At 51.5% G+C, this 14,540-nt stretch overlaps 3 protein-coding genes across 3 annotated transcripts; 2 read left to right on the top strand and 1 right to left on the bottom strand.

Annotated features, from left to right (window-relative positions):
* Positions 1–1,187: 1,187 nt before the first annotated feature.
* ANKK1-1 (Ankyrin repeat and protein kinase domain-containing protein 1) lies at positions 1,188–6,579 on the top strand (the record flags this gene model as incomplete). Its single annotated transcript, XM_037322707.1, has 12 exons — positions 1,188–1,194; positions 1,260–1,549; positions 2,684–4,633; positions 4,686–4,700; positions 4,767–4,956; positions 5,017–5,117; positions 5,174–5,489; positions 5,546–5,823; positions 5,876–6,208; positions 6,263–6,373; positions 6,431–6,529; positions 6,577–6,579. 12 exons carry the CDS (start codon positions 1,188–1,190, stop codon positions 6,577–6,579), a joined length of 3,693 nt encoding a protein of 1,230 aa, XP_037180375.1.
* A 2,493-nt stretch (positions 6,580–9,072) lies between these two features.
* On the top strand, positions 9,073–10,317 carry CGCA056_v007458 (uncharacterized protein; the record flags this gene model as incomplete). Its single annotated transcript, XM_037322706.1, has 1 exon — positions 9,073–10,317. The coding sequence occupies one exon, from the start codon at positions 9,073–9,075 to the stop codon at positions 10,315–10,317; it is 1,245 nt and encodes a 414-aa protein (XP_037180376.1).
* A 1,171-nt stretch (positions 10,318–11,488) lies between these two features.
* Positions 11,489–12,985, bottom strand: ACOX1 (Peroxisomal acyl-coenzyme A oxidase 1; the record flags this gene model as incomplete). The annotated part of the gene is made up of 2 exons (XM_037322705.1): positions 11,489–12,683; positions 12,765–12,985. The coding sequence occupies 2 exons, from the start codon at positions 12,983–12,985 to the stop codon at positions 11,489–11,491; spliced, it is 1,416 nt and encodes a 471-aa protein (XP_037180377.1).
* Positions 12,986–14,540: the final 1,555 nt, after the last annotated feature.

The following is a 14,540-nucleotide window of genomic DNA, read 5'->3' as shown; positions in this document are numbered from 1 at the left end:
TCAACAGACTCAACTTTCAATGAGTGGGTTCGAGCAGCCGCCAATTTCGATTACGCTGTTCCAGTGTCAGATGCTGCAACGCCAGTTGGAACAACAGCAAATGCAGCTAGAAGCCTTGATTAGTATGCAGCAGAACAACATGCAAAACGACATGCAGACTGCTGCTCCAGCAAGCATGACGCACCCTACGCACACTCATAACCACCGCCGAAAGCGAGCATCAGCAACGACTCAGGAAACCTCCACTGGCGTCACTCAACCAGCAGCGAAGAGAGCCAGGACTCAGCGGCCACCGCTGCAGTCAAACACGTCCGCTGGAAGTAGCGTTCCCCGAACCACGAGCGCACCTCAGCCTGGCAACCGCGGCGCGGTTTACTCGGTCTCAGATTCGGTGTCATTTGTTCCCCACTAGGTCGCGGAGCAGTCTGCAGCGCATCTTTGGTAACAGCGTCAAGTATCCCAAAATGGTATTGATGTGTGCTTCTGATACCATCTGTGTAACATCATCCAGAGACTGGCTTTCAAAGGAGCCGACACTGCTTTCATCAGTTCTATGCACATTGCATCACTCTACTGGCTTTTCTTTTGTTCTTCTCGATGGAGGTATGGGGACTTGGGGTTCCTTAGTGTTATGGGACACTCGTGGTATTCTTTCTTATGTTCTTTGTTTCCTTTCGACTTTGATAACCAATAGGCCTTTTTGGTCACTCCATAAATACAATCTATGCTAAAGCAACTCTTCTCTGAGTGAATATTACCCGCGAATCACGCGGCCCCATCATAAGCACGACCAGGCTTGCTGCCGATATCAATCCTGGTGGGTCAAGTCCGAGGCAAATACAGGTGAGTCACTGCGTATTCTCAGAGACCCCATTCCGGTGTCACACCCAGGAACCAGAAAGATTCTTCCGATTTCGTGGTGTTACTCAAGATGTGTTATTCATATGGGCGTAACTGGCGTATCTTGTAAGTGGGCCTGGCAACTGCAGCATGGATCCTGGATTCATTTCTTCGTACTTCGCAGATCTTCAATGCGAAACCGAAGTTGATGCTCTTTCATTCCGACTGGAGGACACTGTTCTGAGAGTTGCAAATGTTATTTAAAGAGACCTCATAGGCAGCTATGAGACTGACGAACATGATCGAACTGTCCTAAGATCTAATTCGAACAAGTTCATCTTTACATTATGAGCAGTGAGTTCAACCCGAAACATACTCTACTTTGGAGTATGCAATCGCTCATGACCAAGTTCCAAAAGCACTCGGATCCTCCCTCCCGTCCAACCTCCCCCCGCCCGTCGACGACGGCGCCTGCGACCATCTCCCCGGCCTCTCCCTCCCCAGCATCCCGCTCCCGACCGCCAGCGACCCGTCCACCAAGATCGACGTCTCCGCCCTCGCGGGACTCACCCTCATCTTCATATACCACCGCTCCGCCGCCCCGGGCGAGGTGATCTCGCCCGAGTGGGACGCCATCCCGGGCGCGCGGGGGTGTACCCCGCAGGCGTGCTCGTACCGCGACAACGCGGCGCGCCTGGCGGGTGCCGGGGTGGCGCACCTTTTTTTGGCGTGTCGGCGCAGACGGCGGAGGTGCAGAGGGAGTTTCGGGAGCGGGAGCACTTGCCGGATGAGTTGTTGAGCGACGCTGGGCTGGAGATGGCGAAGGGGTTGGGGCGGCCTACGTTTGAGTATGGGGGGATTAGGTTGTTGAAGAGAGTTAAGATGGCGGTCGAGGCGGGGAGGGTTGTGAGGGTTTGGTATTCTGTGTTTCCGGCTGATAGGAATGTTGAGGTGTTGGAGTGGTTAGAGGGTCGGAGGGATGGAGGGAGGGAGTGAGTTGGGATTTGGGTGTGGAAGAGTTGGTAAGGAAGTTATGCGGAGCATGTAAGTGATGGCTCAGCTATGTGAGGAATTTTTCAGGCCCTTTTTGCGTGACCCGTTCCTATCGCTTTCTGAAACAGAGATGCAAAGACAGACAGGCAGTATTCAAAGTGAACCTTCGACATCTGTCCAACCTGATCTGTCATATGAGTATATGACCAGCCTGAGTCTGAGCGAGAGACGGATTTCTAATCATGCAGGCTGACAACTCGTGCCCGGTCATGCGCCAATTCTGACAAGCCTTTTCACCACGTTCCTTTCGCGGGGTTGCACATATTGTGTAGAGGAGCCTCCTGCGCCTTCTGAAGTAAGCATTTCGAGCTGCATATTAAACAGCGTGATGAGTGGGCAGTCACTGCTACGTATCACTCGAAACGGAAGTAAGCGCCGAGAGTCAGCCAGGGCTTTGCTTATCCTGCAAGCTACATGAATGTCAAGTGGTGTGGGTGACAAGGCTACCAATTGGCAACCCGCTTGGAGGGATCGCTAAAGAACACTCTTTCGTCCCATGCATAAGTATCGACTCTTGGGAACACATGCCTGGGCAGGCTGGGCGCTCGGCCTGAGGGATATCATCTTGGCAGCCTTTCTTCCCGCCCAAGAGCTTTTAAAGCTGTTGCTTTCGCAACCTACCAGCGAGGTTTCCTCGTCCCTCATTTCCATCTTCGACTCGGTCTTGCCTGAAGAATCTTTCTTCCCTTCTAACTTTTTCTTCGCAGTTTGCCGCCTGGAGGCGCACCTGTTTGACTGCCGTATGCTCGTCTGAAGAAATCGGCACTCTAATATGGATCCTACATCCCAGGATCCGCAGGACCAACAGCTCGGCGATCATGTTGAACCAACAGATGATCGCCTTTCAGCACAGCCACCGTATGAAGATGATGGCCAAGAAAACCTTGACGGTAATGGGCAAATTCAGCCCAACGTATCAGACAACGCGAACGCGGTATTTGGTCCAGAACAGGAAACCAGGCTTCTTTTGTTTCTAAAAGGCCTTGGCAACAGCAATAATATTGCAGATGGCGCGGTTTCCAATCTTGTCCCAATCAGTTCCAATGATGCGGCTTCCGAGGCAGCTATCAACGACGTTCCTATTGAAACCAGTCTCAATATCGCCGATGATACCGCTGCTGATGCGACTATCAGGGCAATGATCGACGATCCCGACGTAGCCTTACGACCAGATCTCGAGGAGACGCTACGGGAAGAGATTAATGTCTCATCCTTGGAGCCGCCAAATTCAACCGCTTTGCACATTGCTCTTGCGAAAGGCCTCAACAAGATCGCCGAACAGCTTATCGGTGCTGGCGCAAACGTCAACGCGTTGGACGAAAACGATGTGCAGCCATTACACATTGCTTGCGACAATGGCAACACGGACTTGATCAAGCTGCTCTTGGATAATGGAGCCACAACAAGAGGTCCGGACCGAGATGGATGGTGTCTCCTCCATTGCGCAAGCTACTATGACATGGATGCAGACTTGTTGGAGCGTCTTATCGAAGTCGATCGGAACAACTTGAACCATAAGGAGTCCTTTCAGGGTTGGACGCCAATCAATCGGGCCGCTTGGTTTGGGCGCCAAACTGTTGTTGAGGCTTTGCTGAAAGCACGTGTGGATCTTGGAATCGCGGATGAAAATGGTTGGACGCCGTTAATGACGGCCATCGAAGAAACAAACTTCCAAATTTTCGACAAGATGGTTGATCACCTTGCTGAAATTGGGTCAAATGACGATGATATTTCCAAAAAAGTCATTGACCAACGCGATGATGAGGGAATGACAGTCCTCATGACGCTCTGTGATGCTGATCCGACTTCGGCTGCGGAAGACTCACTTCGGAACTTTCTTCAAAAGCTGCGACCAAACACGGACATCATCGACAACATCGAACAAACGGCGCTGAGTCACGTGATGGCTTTAGTGAAGAAATCTAACAGCCCTTATGCATGGAACATGGCATTGGAGATGATCAAATGGTGGCCGGAACAAGACCTTTTGAGGCGGAACAATGAGACGGCATTCGACGATGTTTTTGACAACATGGAGCAGTCTACTCCACTGCTGCAGGCTCTGGCCAGACGCCTTGAGGCAAACTTCGCCTTGCGAGACAAGCTGCTGTGTCGGCTTGCAATAAGAACGGAATCACACCCTGCCGCTATCGAGGTTCTGTCAAAGTTGGAGCTTCGTGAGCCGATCGAAGCGCTAGGATACAAGGATAAATGGACGCTCGTTGATTGGGCGATATACCATCGAATGCCTCGAGTATTGCTGAACTGCCCTGCTGCTGATGACTTGACCGCAGATCACGGAACCTACGGTACCAGAATCATCAACGAGTTGAAGGAACGCTATTCGGATCCAGACGAGAAACGGAATACCGATCGCAAGGATGAATTGACCCCGAGTCAGGTTCTGGACGAAATGGAAGATATTCTAAACTCCCTTCCTCAGATGAGAAGTGAGCAACAGCCTAAGACGCGTTGGAAGCTTTTGCAACCCAGCGATGAAATGCAGAGGTGCCTGGAGTATTACAAAGCAGCAGTTGTCAGGTTTCGCAAGAAGGAGTTGGAGGCGCTCAGGTTTCGAAAGGTCAGCAATATTGTCTATGGCGATTTACCAATCGATGTGATCACAATAAGCCAAATACAGGAATCTGTGTGGAAAGAAGGAACAGCTACAGAGTTTTCGAAAGAAAACACTCCCGACACCGAAAGCAGCTTCACCTGGGTTCATCTGCCAGCCACCAATGTAAGCCGAAGGCAGCCCACAACGTTTATGAAAACAATCTAATGACGGATAGATGGACTGGATGAAAGTAAGATCTCTTTGGCTTTACCATTCAAAGGAGATAGATTAAAAAGCTGACCTCATTTTTACTTAGAACACCGGAATGAAGATCATGAAAACGCAAGCAGAAAAGGAGAGAGGGCCCCAAGACAGGCTGACTTCGTTTCTACAAGCCAGCTGGGTTCAAGTACCTGATAAAACTTCACCATCACGATTCATGCGTCCTCGGTACGTTAGAATGCAGCAGGATGAAAGTCAGGACCCACACAAAAACAAAACCCAGAGTGAGCATATGACATTATACCACAAGCTTAGGATGATTAAGTAAGATAACACAAGCCTAGACCAAAGCAAGGCTGCTGGATCCAACCAAGGAGCCCCTCCCCAGGATGATGGTAAACCTGAATCTACCAACTCTCATGAATGCCCAGCATCGGCACTATATGTAAGATGAAGATGAATTTTGCATTCTCATGCTCAGCTGCTGAAGGTTTCAATAAGATGCCATTTCTTGTAGTCTCGAAATACGACGAACAAATGGAATCTATAAAGCGGAACGAAACCTCTGGGTCGCAGCTTTCCCAACGTCAGCATCTTTTCAGCGCTTACGAAGGCTCTGTCATGCATGACTCTCCAACATTGGACGAGCATTACTACCACTTTGCTGAAGACGAGGATTCCACCAATGACCGAAAAGGACGCAACAGGACGCAGGTGATCTCCAAGTACCTGCACATGGGGCCGTATGCAGATGAAAGCGACATGCCCAGGACAATCCTGCGCGTTAGCCAGCTTTGGGCATGGACCATTGGTGACAGTAAATCAAACCTTTTGAGGGCATTCACTTCTGAGGAGTACTGATCACTCTCACAGGATGGCTTGTCACATCAACATCTTGCGCCAAGGTAGACGGAGCAAACGCATTTGTAGCAGAAATCCGCCAGCATCTTCGCCGTCGAGATGAGGACGGGAGTCTCAATGGCGGATTAAGTTCGCCACAAGAATTGTGCAAGATTATTGCAGAGTATTGCATTGGTGTTTACGAAAGGAAACATAAACTTGAGAAGTGGACTTCTGACCAGAGCAAGATCATTCGGTACACCGAAGAGCGATCAATTCGCCAAGTCTTCTCCGATTTCATCAACAAAATTGTCAGCTGAGTCGCATCTCAGTCAATGGACTATTAGCTGACTCGCTTCATAGGGAAGAGAGGAAGCGGACTTGTTCCGCCAGTTCTCCAAACAACCTGTTGAACTAGATGAAAAGCATTCCAAAGCCAAGGACCACTCACTCACAATCACGGCTGTTCTAGGTGCTACTAGGAAGGCGGCCAATCTTCTGTTCCAAATCAAAGACGTCCGTGACGAGCTACACATTCTGAAAACTGTAGCCGACTACCAAGAGAAGGTCCAGACTAGTTTGGACGAAGCGATTCACAGTGCTAGCAACGCAGCATTTGAGGAGAATATGAAGGCGAAATACGTCAGAAATGACATCGACGAGCTGGACAGGCTTGCTCGCAACATTCAAGAGGCTGTAAGCGAAGAACCAACACCCCTTTTCGCTACTGAGTTCTGATCTTATTTGCAGTTGCAAACGACTCTTACTCTTCACGAGAGCGAAATTGCTAATCGACAGGCCAAAGAAGCTGTGGACCAGGGAAAGAGAGTCATTATATTCACGGTCGTCACTGTCTGGTTTGTAAGTTTTGTGGGACAATTCATAGCCTCCTGCTTCCTATGCTGAAGATTAATCCAGTTACCTCTTTCGTTCCTCACCAGTTTGTTTGCCTTAGATGTGGAATCCTTCCTTGGCGCACCTTGGTGGTCTCTAGTAGTCATTCGTATGGCCCCTTTCGTAAGTCATGCTTGTCGTAGTGTCACATGCTTACATCACTGTCACAGTAACTGTCCCTTTACCTTTCCTTCTTGTGGCTGTCGGGTATATGTACGATTGGGACATAAGAAAGTTCTCTCCTCTAAGACACAGAGATGGGGCGAACGAACACGACAATGCAGGTGCGAACAAGACATCGGGTGAATCCGATCACCCCGGGATCCTACGTGTACGTAGAAGATTGTGGGGCAAGAAACGTGACGATCAGGATGGGGAAATTTCTGTATAATTCCAGTCATGTATTCTTCGGAATATCGTCGAACTTCTCTTTGATTATTTATTCGGGCAAAAACTACGATCTGATTTTAACTGAAGGGGCTGCAAGAAACAGAGGCTCATTTGAGTGATGTTTCGAAGCTCACGAGGCCTCATAGAAGGTTTAACCTCACCTAATAATATCTTTGGAATGTTGAAAAGACGATGCTGCACATGAATCATGACTCGAGACCTGCGACTGGCGGCCTTGAAAAGTCTCCGTCCATGCCTCGTAGACTAGGGAGAATATCCCCGCAATGTTCCCGCTTGTCGCACAAACACAAAATGAGGTGTTCTCGTTTGGGACCCTTGACTGTGAGCTCAGGCCAATTCGCCTAGCATGGATATTACTGATCATACCGACACTGGCTGGTTCAAAACTCTCGGTCTGCGGACTTATCCCTGAAAACAATGGTAAAACCTCCGAAACCCAATAAGCTTCCTAATGTAGCCGGTCCGGTGGGTTGCGTAATGTTTCTTGGCAAACGGATGGAATTCAGAACTAACATCGCGGTGTCGGATCAGATTGTCCAGATTATTTATTCTGCTGCTCTCCCGGCAGATCTCTTGTGCATCGGCGCATCTACCCTCGTCTGAATCCACACATACACCAAAGCGGCTTCAACTCAATAAAACCTCGGCTCTCAAGCTATTACACCATTACAATCAAAATGAAGTTCTCAATTATTGCCGTCGCCCTTTCACTTTTCGCGGGAAACGCGTACGCTCTACACGTAAGCCAAACCACCCTCGAAAATCCTGCCCCTCATGTTTCTTGTCTGCTGTTGCTTTCGATTTCGGTCAATCCAAATACCCGATCATTACAAGACGGGTTCTATTGTATTCAAATTGTCTAACCTTATGTTGCAGAGGTGCTCTTGCCAACTTGGGTCGTCGTGTCAAAGCTTCTCTCAGGTTGAAGACAATCAGAGCTGCAGCGCCTTCTGCAAAGCAAGCTTCAACAATGCCAAGACGTGTTGATCATAACTACTGCCGGCGTTACGATGGCAGAGTTGACATAGAACCACGATAGAAATTATTGATTTAGCGTCGCCCACGTAATTTTATCAAATTTTCTCTAAGAACCAGGGACTGCTCCCACTTAGAATTACAACCCAAAATCTCGGCGCTGCTGAGTTTTCCCTTCCAATGATGTCTTGTAGTGTAAGTGATGGTCGGAACTCAGCTAGCGATAGAAAACGGCTAGTCCAGACCCTCCCACAACGCCACCGGTACACCAGCTGAAAGTCTCCACGCGTGTGCATGATCAGAGCGTAGACCAATTAGGTGACTGCTCTGATGCGCCCTGTCAGACGGCACCCAGTAAGACTGAGCCCAAACCCCTCTTTTTTCCAAAATCTTCGCACAATTTTGCACAAGAACTCGAGCCGGTGCGTCACTGATGTGGCAGCTTTTGTTCGGGCGTTGGTTGTGTACCCGATGGATGTCGCCTATGCCTTCCGGGACATGACCCTGGCCGTCAATGGATTGGATTATTGTCCCGGCTGCTATGAGTTCTTCGACTTTTTCCCGCCTCCGAGGACAATCACCGCATTCAGCAAGACGTTCAGCCTCAAGAAACGGAGACTTGTGCAAGAACATTCCTCGGTGTGCCAACTCTGCCTCCACGTTCATCGGTTCCTGAAAGACGGATACGGGCCGGGTTATGATATGCCGGATAAGCTCGGAGACCAGTATGATGTCAACATCGAGGCATCTAAGTGTTTTCTCTCAGGAATGAGCAAAGATCCTTTTTCGAGTCTTGGCTTTAGTTGGAAAACCTCGCCCAAGGTGCGACCGTTGAAGTTGGCGGTCTGGGCTTCGAAAGGCAAGCAGTTCCTTGAGGAAAGAGTTGGGCAGAAAGTCTGGTCTAACTCCGGCGACTGAGTACAGGCACACCTGCATCGAAGCTGATAACCACTCGGCCACCACTCCTGGATGATGATTCAGCTAAAACCGCAAGTCATATAAGAGAATGGTTACATCATTGCATTGAAGGTCATCCAATCTCCAGACCATGCCTAGACGGATCTTGCGACCCTGAGGCGGAGCCTTTGGCTCCAATCACTGCCAAGGCCTCAAAGCTACCAACACGGGTTCTCTCCATCACTAAGGATGCAAGCAATCACATATCGGTTAGGCTCATTAGAACAAAAGACTCGCATGGGTCCTACTGCGCCCTAAGCCACTGTTGGGGTCCTATCAATAAGCAGCCGTTGCGGACAACGCGGCAAAATCTCGAAGCCCGAATGGCCGACATCCCATTCGATCAACTACCAGCAACATTTCGGGATGCGGTGTATCTTGTATCGACCCTTCAGATCGAATACTTGTGGATCGACTCTCTCTGTATTGTGCAAGATGACCCCAAGGAATGGCTTCGAGAGTCCGAAAACATGGGATCGATCTACAAGAACGCCACACTGGTCCTCGCTGCTGCTGGCTCAAGGGACTCGACCGAGGGATTGTTCATCGCAAAACGCCCTCACCCCGAGGTTTTCACTCTACCATACTCGCCATACTCTCTCATCACGGGAAGATCTGAATCTTCACAAGGAGAATATAAGTTGGCGATACTCCCTCAAGAGCCTGCGGCCCCATCGCATGGCCCACTACATCAGCGAGCTTGGGCCTATCAAGAGTGGTACTTCGCCAATAGGAAAGTCTTGTTCATGCCAGGGGGCATGTCATGGGTGTGTTCGCATCGCGAGTATAACGAACAATGGAATTACTCAAAGCCTCAAGTTTTTTCAAGTTCTTGGTTGGCACTGTTGAGCGAATACACCGGGAAGGTCCTCACCTATCCTTCCGATCGACTAGTTGCGATCCGCGGCATTGCGACTGAGACAACTGGTGCATCTAACTTATTCCGCCACATGTTCACAGACGAGAAAACCGCATCAGCTGAAAATAACGTGGCGGGAGGCAGGCCGGCTCTCGAGGTCATTAATACTATGTTCAAGTTCGGCGTTTGGAAAGCACAACTGCTCGAACAACTTCTTTGGCTGCCGATAGAAATGTCTAGTGACGATGAGTATCTGCCAGAGCTGCCATCATGGTCCTGGGCAGCCTCAGGGGGTGCGAAAAGGTGGCCCTTGGGGACCTACAACAGCATCCCAATTAGGCCAGAGAGCCGGGACGATATCGCGAACCTGGAGCTAATGGACTCGGGACTGGTACAAGCAAAGGGTCAAATGCTCAGCGTTGAGCTTACTCCGCTGCAAGAATGCTGTGTCAATCATCTGTCCGAGGAGGTGACACATGCCAGCATCGCGTCGAGCCTACAAAGATCTGAAAATATTGAGCTGGCGTTCTCCGCACTCAACTCTGAAGAACCAGGTAAGAAGATGAAAGATTACCTGATGCACGATTCATACAGTACAACGGATGGCAAGATTATTGGGGTAGCAAGGCTTGATCAAGAATGCCCGACCCATAACATCCAGTTCCTCGTCATGGCTTCGGTTCGCCGGCCGATTTTTGATATATGGTAGGAGACTATCTTTCGAGGCTTCTTTGAATGCGGCTGACTTCTTATTAAAAGCAATCTACATTTCCTGGGCGATGACATGATACACCGCGCAATACCCTCCGGTCATTGCGACGTAACCACTAGCATACCAGGCCATGGTTCATGTTCACGTTGCGGCTCGGTAGGTTTTCTGCGGTGAGCTTCGTTTCCTCCCGACACCGCTGACTGCTTAGGTCAATTGCCATGATCTCCTCACGGTTGGGAGTTGCGAAATGGTTTACTGGGGGCTTTTGGTACAGCAAGTGGAAGAAACCCTGGGAAGATACAAAAGAGTAGGAATTGGATTCGTTTACCCCCGCGCTTTGCGGCCGGTTGATGCCCAGGGAGAACACTTGACTGAAACAAAAATTGCGATTACTTAGCAAAAAGGCCCAGTCAGTCCTTAGAAATGTGTTTACAATACTGCGGCAGCCTTTCCAGCCATCATCACCTGATGTTCCCTCTCATAAGGTGTAAACTCAATGCCCCTTCCCCCCGACTCCTTCTTGTCTTCTTCAACGCCCTTCAGGGCCGGCCTAATGTACTTTCTCCAAGCCTCAGGATGAACACCTCCATTTCTCTTCACCATCTTGTTGATGGGTAATTGCCTTGTCCAACTCATGAGCGTTTCGTACGCCTCTCCGTCTTTCCTTCCGATAGCGCTGCCGAACCCAGCGTCTGTGAAGTCCCACGCATCAGTAAGCCCAATTGCATCGGGCAGAACTCGTCCAACAGCCTTCCGAGCGTATGCCGAATCTCATCCAATTGATCCTCCGACAAAAACCCATCCTCGACAAAGGTCAAGGCGTCCGCTGACTGTGGGTTCACAATCGTCGACAACGCAAATACCGATCTCAGCCTCTCCAACACGCTCTTCACTTCTTCATTCTCCACCTTCTCCACAGCTCTGACAAACTCCCTCAAGATGAGATACTCGGTATGCGCCCTCGCAGCACTCATAAGCCCCATGACACACTGGTTCCATGCCTCACCCTTGGTTCTACCCTTCTCCACTCCCCTCCTCAGTCCCCTCGCCGCCCGATCAACCAATCTCTGCGCCCGATGTTGGAAAATCAAAAGCTGAGTTCTCGCATCCTTCGGATCTCTGAAGTCAGCCTCCATACACCTCCTCGTATACGGCGCTGCAAGATACCTCAATCCCCAGGCAACTCCTGCTCCCCTGTTTTCCCTGCAAATCCCGTAAACTTCATCAGATACCTCGCCAGCTGCTGGAACAACAGATGCGTGTCCCCTTCGCCGGTACACATCATCGCAGAAGTCTGCACCAGCTCCGGCAAACCCGAAATGGCAAGATATCCCTGCCCACCACAAGCCCTTCTCGCATCCTCCGTGCCCTCAGACGCAATCGCCGACGACCACGCCTTCATCCCCGAGATGAGCGCATGCGCGTCCATCATCGTCGAAAAGTCACCCTCCTCGCTCCTCCGCTCAAACTCCCGATGAGCCTCCTCGGTATACTTCCACGCAAACAAGATACCATACGCCTTCGCCACCAACGTCAACAGCCGGAAATGCTGACTGCGGAAGCTCATCAACGGAAGCTCATCCTCATCCCCCTTCCCAAACAGCAGCGTCCCCTGCACCCTCACCGTCGAGTACCTCGTCGCAATCGTCGCGGCCGCAGCAAGCTGCACCCCGTTAACCCACGTCATCTTCGACCTCGTCACCATCATCGTCCCATACGCAGCCTTCTCATGCGCCCCCTCCTTTCTCTCATACACCCCGTCCCGCCCAACCGCCGCCTGCGCCATCAACAAGTTCCCCCTCCGCACCCTCACCCCCTCAAACCTCACAAACCCGTTATCGTTCTGGTTGTGGCTCATCTTGACCCCGATATCCCCCAACTCGACCCCCTCCACCGGCCGCCCCGTCTCAACGTCCCTCAACTGCACCATGAACGGATGCACCCCCTCATCCCTACCCCGTGTAACCAACCGCGCCATCACAATCGCATGCGACGCCGAGAACGCAAGACTCCCCGGCCAGAACTTGGTACTCGCCGCGCCCCCAGGCGACCTAATCACAAACTCGTCCGTCGCAGGATCAAACTCCGCCACCGTCTCGAGCCCGCGCACAAACGTCCCGTGGCCCAGCTCCGTCTGCACGTACGCGCCGTTGATCCGCCCCGCGAGCGCGGGGGCAAGCCAGCGCGCCTGCTGCGCCGGCGTCGCCATCAGCTGCAGCATCTTGACGAACATGGCCGGCGAGAGGCCGAACGGGGAGTAGTTGAAGAGCGTGTAGCGCGGCGTGAGCCAGTCGAAGTGGGCGTGGTTGTGCGTCCGGCGGTCTTCCCACACGGCGCGGCCCATGCGGAGGCCGTCGAGGTATCTGGGCACGCTCTCGGTCAACACAGTGGTCGTTTACGGGAAAGGGGGGGGGGGGGGGGGGGATGTTCGAGATGGAACTTACAGATCCTCGCGGCTCGTCTTGGCATAGTGCCCTGGCAGACGCGACGTATCATCCGTCCCAAGCGCCTTCTCAACCCTCGCCCAAGCCGCGCGCCGAGCGCGGACGACAGACGCCCCGCCGTAGATGAGGTTGGTGAGCTTCTCGACGTCGAAGCTCGTGCGGGAGCGCGCGTGGGCCATGGCCAGCGCCTGCTCAGATATCGACTTCAACGCGGCGGGCATCTTGGGTGTGTGCAGGATGCCCCTAGATTTCAGCAAGAGAGAGGAAAGTCAGCAGTCTGCGACCGATATTCTGCACACAAACCTCCGCAGAAGATCGAGGAAGGAGGGTCTCTGTTCATAAGATCTCCCAGCATGCCCGGAGATCTCATCCCACCGTAATACGCATCGGAGACCGACCTTCATGCCAAGGCTCACCCGACCTTGACCGGACAGAGGTTGGATGTTTACCCACTTCCTGAAAGGAGACATCTTAACCGCCCACGGGATGGATGGTACGAGGATAGTTGGGGGCATCCGGCCCCGTCCGTGTTCCAATCTCTTCATTGTTGCCATCCTCGATGCAAGACCATCTTCTCATCACTGTCCTGATATTCAGCTGTGCAATAGTTGGCAACATCCTTCGTAATGAGTCAGTCTTCGTCATTCGTAGGTCTCCTATTCTTCCATAATCGGCGGCAGCCAAGCCTGGAAACATCTCAGCCCATCGAGATGTGAAGCACCTCCCATACCAAAACAGCACTCGCCAACTCCAATCCCAAGCCCAAGACAAAATCATAACAAGCCCGCCTGCCGCTAATTGGCCACCTCCCATCTTATCAGATCAAACCCGCCCCTCGGACCAAGAAAATGGGCCGGCCCGAAGTCCCACCCTCCATCCATCCAGGGGTGGTGTCGCACCCGATCCCCAATCGTAAGTTTGACAGTCCCCCATCCAAGGATCCCACGCGGCTCACCTACCCAATACAGCAATCCTCTTACAAACCTCGCCAAGACCACGACGCCGTCAGATTAAGCCTCGACGTCAAAGAGATCCAGTTCGGTGAGGGGGGACGAGTACTATCCCGTCGGCTTTTGGCCGATGGGTCCTACGTAGTACGGGCTGCCTCCGTAACGTCTCTAACCCCCATGTACACAGAACGGCAGCTTTCCGCGAGCAACATGGCCTGGACTTATTCTGATATCCGAAATCCGAAATTCTTTTCCGTCCTCGACGATGATTGGGAAATCTCTCAGCCGGCAACGACGGAGCACCTAACATGATCTGATACTCTTCAATTCGATATACTTTGTAAGACGCAGCTGAATAGCGTCGATCTGCTAACAGCTTGAAGCGTATCATTCAAGACTTTCACTTTATAGAATACTAAAAAAACCTAGGTGTAAATGGAAAGAAGAATCAAAAAGCCCAGTACTATATGCATAGACGCGTCGATCGATGACTTGTGCGAATGGACAAGTCGCGCAGCATGTTATACTACACGCTGTACACGCAAATAAACACCATCTCAATGGGCACAAACCCCCAAAGTCGCGCTAATACAGCCGGTTCTCAGTAGTTATTCCCATCTTAACGCAGTCCTGGGGAATGTCAGACGTCAAATACATTGTACGCAAATACAGACCTAGCTAGCATGTCGCAGCCCGCATGCGCGCGGTGCAATTCCTCCGCCATGCAACACGACATCATGCCGTTCTTCGTCAGCTTATGCGCCCCTTCGAGCCGCCTTCACCCGCCGGTGGGATACCGCCATCGCATGTCAAAGATCCATCGCCG

This window comes from Colletotrichum aenigma (genome assembly GCF_013390185.1).
Source record: "Colletotrichum aenigma strain Cg56 chromosome Unknown KSG_Cg56_contig04, whole genome shotgun sequence".
Taxonomy (NCBI): Eukaryota; Fungi; Ascomycota; class Sordariomycetes; order Glomerellales; family Glomerellaceae; genus Colletotrichum; species Colletotrichum aenigma.
Note: the sequence above shows the minus strand (reverse complement) of the source record. Positions and strands in the feature narration are given on the sequence as shown.